Source organism: Tenrec ecaudatus, chromosome 8, assembly GCF_050624435.1.
Source record: "Tenrec ecaudatus isolate mTenEca1 chromosome 8, mTenEca1.hap1, whole genome shotgun sequence".
NCBI lineage: Eukaryota > Metazoa > Chordata > Mammalia > Afrosoricida > Tenrecidae > Tenrec > Tenrec ecaudatus.
The window spans coordinates 6,608,004-6,618,380 of record NC_134537.1 but is presented as its reverse complement, the minus strand read 5'-3'; the positions used below and the strand labels follow the sequence as shown (position 1 = coordinate 6,618,380).

The following is a 10,377-nucleotide window of genomic DNA, read 5'->3' as shown; positions in this document are numbered from 1 at the left end:
CCAAACGCGTCCTCGGTCGGGAGCTCTGCAGCGCCCTCTGACGAAGCCGTCGGGGAACAGCTATGTACCTGCGCTTCTCGGAGCCGCGGCTGCTCCCCGAGAGGGAGGTGGATTCTTCAAACGCAACCGCTGTGTCCGCCGGTCGCCCCTTTCTCCTGGCCCACGAGCCACCTCAGCCCGACGCAAGGTGCTGTCCACCAGCCCAAGAGGAGGGCGCGCGGGGGAAACGCTCTCACCGCCACCGAGCCACCGCACTCTGGCCGTGCCCGCACGGCCCCCTCCCTCGAGGGCCCCCCCGCGGCCTGCCGCCGCGTCACGTGCGTGCCCCGTCACGTGAGCCCGCGGTCCAATAGCAGCGCGCCGCCCGTCCCGGCGCTGGCCGGCGCTGCAGGCGGGCGGGCGGGCGAGCGCGGCGTTGTCGGCGGACACCATGGCTCAGAGTCCGCGGCCCCCGAGCGGCGCGGTGTGCGCGGCCGCCTACCCCGACACCCCCGCCGAGTTCCCCCCGCGCCGCCAGGCCGGCGCGATGCGGCGCCGCTTCTGGGGCGTGTTCAACTGCCTGTGTGCCGGCGCGTTCGGGGCCCTGGCCGCCGCCTCCGCCAAGCTGGCCTTCAGCAGCGAGGTCGAGCCCGGGGCGCGGCTGCTGCGGGCGGGCGGGCTGGCTGGCGGGCGGGGCGGGCGGAGGGCGTGCGGCGGGGCCCGGGGCGGGTGGGCACCGAGGCCTCCCCCCGCCGCGCCGCTCTGAGGCCTGCTGCCCTCAGCCGGGCTGGGAGAGCATCCTCGGACGCTGAATCGCGTGCAGTGTAGGCGATGACAGGGACCAGAGGCCTAGAGCCTTCCCTCCCTCGATGGGGCTAGTTCGTTCTTGGGGAAGACGTCCACCCTCTGCCTCTCATTGTAATCTCGCCACGTTGACTCAAGGTGAGAAGCCCATCGCCCATCGTGGCGCCGTAAATAACAGGTGTTCTGACTGGTCTATCCTGCTGGTGGGAATGTTGCGTTCCTGAGTAGCAGGGAAGACGGAGAGGGACGTTCTGGAGCCTCCTGAGTCCCAGAACTGCTAAGGTGCCAGCTCTTCTCTTTATCTCTCAGCCTGAATCATAAGCCGGGCTCTGCTGGCTAGAGGTCTGGCTGTGTCTGCAACCCAGGGCTAGCCCCCAGGTGGGGCAGACAGGGCCAGGATGATTTGGGTTCGACCCTCCTTGGCCATAATCCATTGGGAGCTGCCGTGTTTGCATTCATAGCCTGTTGGTTGTGGGATGGAGGGTCTGGGGCAAGGCTGAAGAGGGGCTCTCTGCAGCAGGGGGTATTCTAGTCTGTTCAGGTGTGAAGTAGGCCCCTTTAAATAAATAAATAACTAGTTGACACCTTCCCCACACTATGCCTTTGTGTAAATGACAAGAAGGCATCTATTGCTCAAGACGTTGCCCTCAGCTGTTGGGGTGGGGGGGCGGTGTTCCAGAAAGACCCGAGGCTACGAGGTCTGGGCAGTCTCCAGAGGAAGTAGCCCTCACCAGGGAGGAGAATACAACCTAGTGCACACCCCTCCTCTGTCTCGGCCCTCTCCTTAAACCAAGACACCAAAAGGAGTCAGCAAGTGTTGGAAAGTCAGCAAGTGTTGGAAAAGGAGTCAGATGGTCTGTAGTGGTGGTCTCGCAAGGGGTGGGGGTTGTGTGCGCTGCTGCAGAGAGCATAGAGCCCCACAACCTGGGTGTGACTCGGGAGGCTCACCAGCAGTGGCAGTCGGGCAAGTGACTTCATGTGCACCTCCTGTTCTTCATCTGTGAAGCGAAGGCATGGAGAAGGTTAGAATGCACGCAGTCAACTTGCCTCAGGATCTGCTGAGTGGAAAAATGACATGGTCCCCAGGAGGGGTAGCCTGAGTAGGCTGGAACCTGGCTAGACTCCCAGATTCCTCCTGAGTAGGAGGCCCTTTGGGGCTAATCTTGTGGTTGGAAATCAGTCAGTGGCTCAACTCAAACCACACTGCCATTCAGTCGATTCTGACCCACAGCGACCCCGGTAGGACAGGGTAGACCTGCCCCATGCGAGTTTCCGAGACTGGAACTCTTTATAGGAGTAGAAAGCCCCTTCTTTCTCCTGCAGAGCGGGCTGATGATTTCTAAAGGTCGACCTTGTGGATCCAAGCCCAGCATGTAACCACTGTACCCCCACCACCACCACCACCCGGAAGCTTCTAGTAAGGGCCTGGTGATAAGTAAACACGACTTAGAGGTAGCATTTCCTCCTGCCCAAGGCCATGTGGCGAGCAAACTGAAAACTCACCAGTCAAGGCTGACTCATATGGATACTATAGGGAAGAAAGAAGAAAAAAAGGCCTTATAGGCTGGGAGAACTGCCCTGTGGCTTCCCCAGACTGTTACTCTTTCAGGAGTAGAAAGCCTCATCTCTCCCTCAGAGCAGCTGGTAGTTTTGAACTGCTGGCCTTTTGGATCGCAGCTCAGTAAGTAACCACTGTGCCACCAGGATCCACATAGCCAGCAAGAGAGCCAATGTTAGGTGGCCTGAGTCGCTTTCCTGTGTAAAGCAGGTGTGCCGCACACCTTGGAGTCCCGGCAGCCTCCTCAGTGCCTGGGTGCGTGGAGAGTGGGCGTGGCTGCAGTGACCCCCTCCTCCTGCAGGTGCACATGGGCCTGTGCGTGCTGGGCATCGTGGGGATGGCACTCACCAACTCTCTGATGTGGACGTTCTTCAGCCGGGGCCTCAGCTTCTCCATGTCTTCGGCCATCGCGTCGGTGACTGTGACGTTTTCAAACATCCTCAGCTCCGTGAGTAGCCCCTCCCCAGCCCGGGCTCCTGGAGGGAGGAAGATCCCCTTGCCCTTGGCCCCCCTGGGGTTACTTGCCCAGGGGACTGAATGCACGTCTGTTCTGCAGGCGTTCCTGGGCTACGTGCTGTACGGGGAGTTCCAGGAGGTCCTGTGGTGGGGCGGCGTGTTCCTCATCCTCTGCGGTCTCACCCTGATCCACAGGAAGCTCCCGCCCACCTGGAAGGCCCTCCCGCATAAGCTGCAGTAGGCGGTGGGCAGATGGTGGGACGGTCGGATGGAGGACCAGCTGGAGGGAGAAGGGGCATCCCGGCTCCACCAGAGGAGGGGCCCGCCAGGCCACCTGCTCTCAGGGGAAGCAGGGCTGCGGAAAGGGCGGTGGCTGTAGCAGTGTCCCAAGGGCTCCTACACAGGAGTATCTGTACTGCTCTGCTGGCACGGGAGCTGTGGCCGAGGCCGGCGGCCCCGGGCGTCTCCTTTTGGTGTGGCACCTGAAGCCATGATCATCTTCGTTGTTGTCGTCACCATGTGGCCCTACCAAGGCCAGTCAGAGTGGTGTGGCACTCAGGTCTGGGACTGGTGGGGGCGCATCGATGTCCCGGGCCAGGCCAGCTGGGCCCTGCGTGTGTCACTGCAGCGGGAGAAGGAAGATGGGTGAATAATAAACTCTGGGTGTTGTTTTTGATTCTGGGCGACCTGCTCTGAGATCTTCATCTCTCCCGCTCTGCACAGTAAACAGTAGCAGCCAGAGTGAGCTGGCTTCCCCAGTGTGCGCCCCCCCCCCCCCGCTTGCACACAGCCCAGTCCCCACTTTCTCCTGTGGTCACAGCTGGCCAGAGCTCTGCGCCACCCCGACCCCCACCCCGGGCTTTCCAGGAGAGGAGCGGGGACCTTGCTTGGGAGACCTTGGTTTGTCTTGTTTTGCTTCTCAGGAAAGACACTGATCGGAAAGATCACCCCTCTGCCCCCATCCTCTTTCCTTCCTCCTTTAGATCCCAGATGTTCTGCAGTTTCCTGCCACCCCGGTCCCTTGGATGCTATCTGAGGTGCTACGTGGGTGCATGGATGTTCAAATTCCCTGCGCACTCCCCTTCTCCCCTGGACGCCCATAGGGACCTGGCAGCTCTCTGTTCATTTGGCCCGCCCTTGCTAAGGTTCCCTGTGGGTTGAGGGACATGGCTGCTTCCCCTGTGCACTCAGTATGCGCCCGTTCACAGCAGCCCTGCCTGAGGCCATGCGTGCTGTCACGTGAAGTTTCAATGACCACAGGCTCACCAGCCACTCTGGGTGAGGACGACAGCAGCTATCCCCTCCGCAGACAGCGAGCGGGTGCCTCTTGTGAGCTGGGATTGCCGTGGGGAACCTCGACAGGGAGCGGCTACAGTCCCTGCTCTGAAGGAACCAATGGGGTGATGTTGGGTGGATACCGGAATCTCATATGTGAAATCAGCACGAGGGTGGGGAGGTCGTGCCCAGCGAGTGCCGGGCTGGCAGACACGGGCTCCGGGCCCTCCCCCGGTGAACGGGGGCCAGTTAGAACTTTGTCCGGTGAAAAGCCCTGTACTGAAGACTCCCTGGCAAGTTCCCTGGTGCTGCTGCCTCTTGTACCGATGTACCCAAGGTTGTGGCAGATGCATCATTTCAAGTGAACGTGAAGAGATACAGAGTGCAGGGGCTGGAATTCAACCTGTCAATCAGGTCGCAGACTGAGGGTGCCTCCCGATGGGCGTGGCCTTCTCATAAGGAAGGTTCTGGGAACCTCACCCTCTCTGCCTTCACCTCACTGCTGACTGACCCTGGCTGCTGCGAGCCCTGTGATATGACCACTGCCATTGGGCAACACGGCTTTGCACCCACCGGCCTGTGATCTCCCTGCATTCTGCATCATTGCATGTGGCTGCCTGAGACTGAAGAGGGACTTAAGGACTCGTATCGTCGTCCGGACTTGAGTGGGACTGGCTGGGCTATCAACTTGATATCTAAGGACTCTTGATATAAAGCTCTCTCGTGCACACAGAGGCGCGTCTCTGCCTTCGTTTCTCTGGTCAACCCACCTGACACGGCATTGTCAGCCTGCAGCCCTGGCCCATGGGAGGGCTTGTCACAGTCCTAGATGTGGGGGGCTGTGGCCAACACCCCAGTAGATGCACCGAGAGCAGGGGTTCTGAGCAGACTAGGAGTTTGGCCCTGCTTTAGACGACTCTCTGACATTTCTGTGGAGATGCAGCTGAGGGGCCAGAGGGAAGGGTGGAGAAGCAGGGCGCTGGCTGTTGTCTGCTTTTGCGGTCCCTGCATATGCCTTCCCCACCTAAGAGGGAGCCTCCTTAGGGAAGGCTAGGGTGTAGATAAGGCTGCCTGTGGTGGGTCTGGATTCGTTCTTGAATTCCTTAAAGTCTGATAAACTCAGGATGTCCAATTATTGGTGCTGAATGAATAAACATATAGACATACATATATACTTAGACATACACATGTGCGTTTACATACACACACAGATGTGTACTTAGAGAAGCCCTCGTGGCATAGTAGTTTATGTGCTGGGCTGCTCACAGCAAGGTCAGCAGTTGAAAACCACCAGTCGCTCCTCAGGAGAAAGATGAGGCTCCCTACTCCTTTCCATCCTGGGAAGCCCCTAAGTGCCATTCTAGTGTGCCCTTTAGGGCTGCCCTGAGTCAGAAGGAGCGAGCGAGGCGTGTAGTTCCCCCAGGCTGGCTGTGGCTCTCTACTGTGACTCTGCTTTAGCAGATCATGACTCAGGCATGCTTTCTCGCTCTTTCTCATCCCTACCCCAATGCAGGTGCCCGGCAGAGGCATGGCTGCCCAGCTACTTGTCTGCATTTGTATCACCCCTGACCGGGGACAGACCATGCTGGGAGTCGGGAGGAACTAGATGGTTCCTTTCGTGTGGATTTCGTCATGAAACAGATGCTCTTTTTTGGAGACGCCTGTGCCTGTCCGTGAGATGCGAACAGCCATCAAACCAGGGGTGTTTGAGCCATGTGAGCGGGGGACGCTGGCTTTGGGAAGCAGCTGACTTAAAGCCACCATGTTTTTGGAGAGGAAACTGAGGCCCAGGAGCAGCCGCGGCTTTTTATGGCGCTGTATCAGTGTCTCCTCCACCAGCCAGGTGCGGCAGACAGACCCCAAGACTCTGAGAGGAGGGGTCCTGGGGGTATCAGCGATATGTGCCCTGGCTGCTAGTCGGGGCTGTTGGGGGAGTGGGATGGGCTGAGCGGTAAGAAGGACGGAGGCAGGAAATGTGCCAGTGCCTCAGGGGTCTCACTCGGGTCCCAGACCCATGAGACAAGTGGGAAGGAACTCCGGAAGCTAGGGTGCACGACCCAACCTGGCCGGGCCAGTGGGTTGTCCAGTGGGTGTAGTGACAGGCTGGAATGGACAGGCAGCAGCTGAGGTCACAGGGGGGCCTGGTCCCAGCACTGTAGGACCTGCTGAAGGTTCTGCGCAAGCCAGGGAGAAGGTGTGGAGTTTTACAGTGGAAAGCTCTGGGACTCTCAGAGGTAATAGCTGCCCCAGAGTGTGACAATCACCTTGGAGGTCCCCAGGGCCTGTTGGCTTCTAAATCTGCTGCCACCAGCCAGGGTGCTCCCGGCAGTCCTCTGCCCACTGCCTCTCCTCTGTGCTGGGAGCCCCCACGGGGCCCGAGGGAGGTGGGCAGGAGACCACCTTGGAGCCCCTAGACCTGGAGACAGATGCTCCCAGGCTCCGTTCAGTAGGGGTTGGTGACCCAGAGTAAAGGCCTGCCTGACCCCCACGACCTTTCTTGGTGCCGGGAGCTGCCCAGCAGGAGTCAGCTCCGTAGCATGCCCGGCTGCTGGGCAGGCCTGGGGGAACCCCTGAGCTGTAGCACCCATTCCCTCCATCACCATGGGCGCGGCTCCACCCTGTGTGAATTTCTCTGTTAACTTTTGAGCTTCAACCTGGCTTGTTCTGGTCCTGCCCTCTGCCGGACACTTGCCTGCCCACCCAGATGTACTACGTCAGAGGCCACATTTTAACAGCAAGAATCACCCTGGGCCTTGTTGAACCATTGATTCAGGGGCAGAAAGGCCACTGCTCAGCCGGGCGTGGATCTAGCGTGGACTTGGTCTGGCTGGAAGCCCTCAGTAATTAACTTAAGCGCATTCGGAACTTCCATTCTGCCACATGATTCATATGCTTTTCATCTGACTCAGATTGCGTCAAGCAGCTGACCTGACCATTCGAGTCCCCTGGCTTTTTCGGTGTGAATTTTCACGGAGTGTCTCTGAGAGCATCCCGTCCTGGGTATCCTGTGGTCCCCTGGGCATCTGGCAAGCTGTTTGAACTTCCTGGGTCTGGGGAGTAGCTCTTTGGGGGCTGGGATTCAGGATGTCCAGTCTTTCTCTATGGCTTAATTGGACACCCCCCCAGGGGGGTACCAATACAGGCTGAATGAGAGCCATTGTGTGTGTTGAAGCCAGTGACTTTAGGTCCGATGCCCTTCCCCCTTGGGCCCGATAGCTGGGCAGAGTCCAAAGCAGTAAACTTCAGACTCGATGCCCTTGACCCTGGCATACAGTCGGCATTCAACAGCTGCTTGTAGGGTGAAGGGGGCAAACAGCCTGGGGAGACTGGTGACCCTTACCTGTTTCCTGGGGAAGGCAGCTCTCCCAGGGGTGCCCCTGGAGGCCAACCCAGAAAAAAGGACGCTTCCCAGTGTCCCCTGTGCCGAGTCAAGGGCTTGTCTCTCAAAGGTGGCAGCGGAGGCCAGTGCCCTGCCTGGTCTCCCAGGGACACTCCTCTTGCTGGGCATTGGTGGCAATTCTGTCCATTGGATGCTGCTCAGAACACCACACTGTGTCCACAGTGGCCACTGGCTTGGGGCTGAACTGGTCGCCACCCAGCTCACCCTGGTGGTGGTTCAGTCTAGCCACTCTCGGGGTAAGGAAGGAGTGATGTGGGGAGACAGGAGGGCAAGCAGTGAGCATGTAGAATGCCCCCAACCCCACCCCCTGCCTTCCTTTCTTGAGGCTCCAAGAAAGTGGACTTGGTTTGGGGGCTGGGGGGACCTCTGCTTTCAGGCCACACTGGCTCCAAAGGAGGTACATTCAAGTCCAAGTTGTGCTGCACTCTCCTCTGACCTCCACCCTGGACTCAGCCCAGCCTGTTGCCACCCTCGGCCCTGGGCCTCTGGCTTGGTGCTGGCACTGGGGCTGCCTTCTGATGGGGGAGTAAAGCAGATGTGTGGGGACTGTCTCCCAGAGCTTGGCATATCCATGCCCTGCTCAGTCAGCTCTAGGGCAGACCTGGGCGCTTTCATTGTCATGAACCCATATGAGGCTGATTGGGACCGTGGACACGAGCCTGCAGGCTGTGGCTACTCAGTGGGGTGGGGGGCACTCTTGGATGGGCCCCATCTGAGCAGAGCAGGGTGGAAAGCAATTAACCCCAGACCCTGTTGCTGGTAGGTCTCAGCCAGGGTCACCAGCCTGTGGCTTGATGCTTCCTGGTTTTCCACATTCATCCAACCCTTTTCTTCGCATCTTAGGGCTGCACCTCTGAACTCTGATATCTTCCCCATGGAACCAGGGGCTAAAGCCAGAGTCTCATGCTTCGTCTGGGGCTGGGAGAGTCTGCACAGAGCCGCCTCGGTGTCTGGGCTCTCAGCTGTTTGGGGGAGAAAGGGGGGCGCTAAGAGAGGAACAAAAGCTCAGGCGTGGCTAGAAGGAGCCAGGACACGCACCCTTCTGATGTGCTTTGTGAAGATGCTCCCTGCAGCCCCCCCCTATTGGAATGGGGTTTTGGAGTTCAAGAACCACAGTTTGGATATTCATTGATGATCAAGCTTCAAATGGAGTTATCCAGGGCCCAGGCTCATATTGGTAGAGTGTGATATTTGTCTGTCTGTCTGTCTCCCTCCCTCCAGGTTCACCAACACCCTCCCATCCCTCCAGAGAAACAAGGTGGATGCCATCTGGGACACTGGTGGTTATATAATCTGCTGTCAACAAGAGACTAGGTAAGGTGAAGGGGTGGGGTCTAGTCTGTCAATCAGGTCACAGTGTGATGACCTCATTTGGAGGCGCTAAGGAGATAAATAGATCGCTGGAGGCCCACAAACACTTGCTGCTTCATCTTCCTGCTGACCAGACACATGTAGCTATACTGATGGAGCCAGAATCCTGGAACTGGAGGAGCCATATGGAGACCCATGCTAGCGCTGAGATGTTTCCACCACCACTGGATCCACTAGACTTTCCACCCATTTGGCGTCATTGCATGTGTTGTGTGAGTCTGAATTAATAGACTGAGACTGGACATAGGGGCTACTATGGGACTTAATGGGCTTGATCTGGACTGGATGTTCTCAATGTAGAATGACTCTGACATAAAGCTCTCTCTTACGCATACATGACCTCTCTGGATCTGTTTCTCTAGTCAACTCACACAGACATACTGGCCTACACACATGGGCAGGGTGGGCTGTCAGGTTCCCTCCAGGAGGGAGAGCTGAGTTAGGGTCTCCTCTCTCAGCTGTGAGCAGGCACATCTGTGCCTGAGACACAAACCTGGCTGCCGCTCTGAGCTGCCCGACTCGGGTGGGGTGGGGGGAGACGACACCGGTGTGTGAAGTGGGTGCGAATTGGGGGTGCCACTGTCAGAGCTCAGACTCCCTTCTCTCCTGGGCATGTCTGAGTGTGTGTGTGTAGCCCTGCACCGGGGTCCTCTCAAACCGAGTCTCCCCCCAGGAAGGCAGCCGTGGCAGCCAATGGCTTCCTAGGAGCTCAGGCTGGTCCCTCTGGATGGTGGTTTCCCACCCCAGGCCCGCTATCCTGACACTTGGTTCCCGGAAGCCAAGCCCTCAGGCTCCCAGACTTCCCTCCGAGAAAAACCAGGGCGAGCTCTTTCCTTTGCACAGTGTTCTCTGTTGGGCAGGGAGGTACAGGGGCCCCAAAGCCACGAGCCCCCTGAGTCAAAGTCCCCCCGGCCCCCTTGGGCAGGCTGCCAGGCTCTGGGGCTGCCCGTGTTGGTTTGCTCTTCTTGGTGGTGGCGGCGGCAGCAGCAGGGCCTACTCATCTGTCACTTCCACGGAGTCCTCCTCCTTGTGCTCCTCGGACTGCTCCTCCGTGGTCTCCGTGTTGTCCGTGCTCGACAGCGAGGCCGCCCGCTGCACCCAGTCCGTGCTTTGGGAGGCCGCTGGCTGGCAGGGTCGGGAGAAAGGGCTGAACCAGTTCAGCGAGAAGTCGCCGCCAAAGGCCTCCTTCACCGTCTCCCAGCTGCCTGTGCGCTCCCGGGGCTGCTGCTTCCTCTTGAGGCGCTCGATGCTCTGGAGGGATGCGGGGGGAGAGAGGGTCTGCAGTCACTGCCACGGCACCGTATGGGGCCCACAGGGCGGGGGCAGTGGGGGCTGGGCTGCCTCTGGGAGGCCACGTGTGGGAGCAGCAGGGGAAGGGGGTTGGCAAGCAGGCCCTTCCTGAGGAGTTGGCCCGTTTCCCACCCAACCCTCCGTGCCCCTCCCCTCCCCCTCTTCCCAGGAGCAGCAGCCTGGACAAGGCCCACTGCTGGGCAGGGTCCTGGCACTGGTGGCTGAGGGCCTGCGAGAAACATCC

The 10,377-nt window shown here is 59.2% G+C and overlaps 2 protein-coding genes across 6 annotated transcripts in view; one reads left to right on the top strand and one right to left on the bottom strand.

Moving 5' to 3' along the window:
• The first annotated feature begins 394 nt into the window (after positions 1–394).
• Positions 395–10,100, top strand: TMEM42 (transmembrane protein 42). Of its 3 annotated transcripts, XM_075555957.1 has the most exons (5): positions 395–622; positions 2,643–2,789; positions 2,898–3,034; positions 8,694–8,786; positions 8,918–10,100. In XM_075555957.1, the coding sequence occupies exons 1-5, from the start codon at positions 431–433 to the stop codon at positions 8,925–8,927; spliced, it is 579 nt and encodes a 192-aa protein (XP_075412072.1). In that variant the 5' UTR covers positions 395–430; the 3' UTR covers positions 8,928–10,100. The 3 variants fall into 3 exon arrangements, with proteins under 3 accessions (XP_075412072.1, XP_075412074.1, XP_075412073.1); XM_075555959.1 differs by lacking the exons at positions 8,694–8,786; positions 8,918–10,100 and adding an exon at positions 3,781–4,806 and having other exon boundaries at positions 2,898–3,041; XM_075555958.1 differs by lacking the exons at positions 8,694–8,786; positions 8,918–10,100 and having other exon boundaries at positions 2,898–4,806.
• The window catches only part of ZDHHC3 (zDHHC palmitoyltransferase 3), a 44,388-nt gene continuing 43,683 nt past the window's right edge, over positions 9,673–10,377 (bottom strand). For 2 of the 3 annotated variants that reach the window (XM_075555952.1, XM_075555954.1), the window contains one exon: positions 9,890–10,094. In XM_075555952.1, coding sequence (XP_075412067.1) covers positions 10,031–10,094 — 64 coding nt within the window. In that variant the 3' untranslated portion in view covers positions 9,890–10,030. Of the gene's footprint in view, positions 10,095–10,377 lie in introns of all 3 variants that reach the window. The other variant, XM_075555955.1, reaches the window with a different exon arrangement.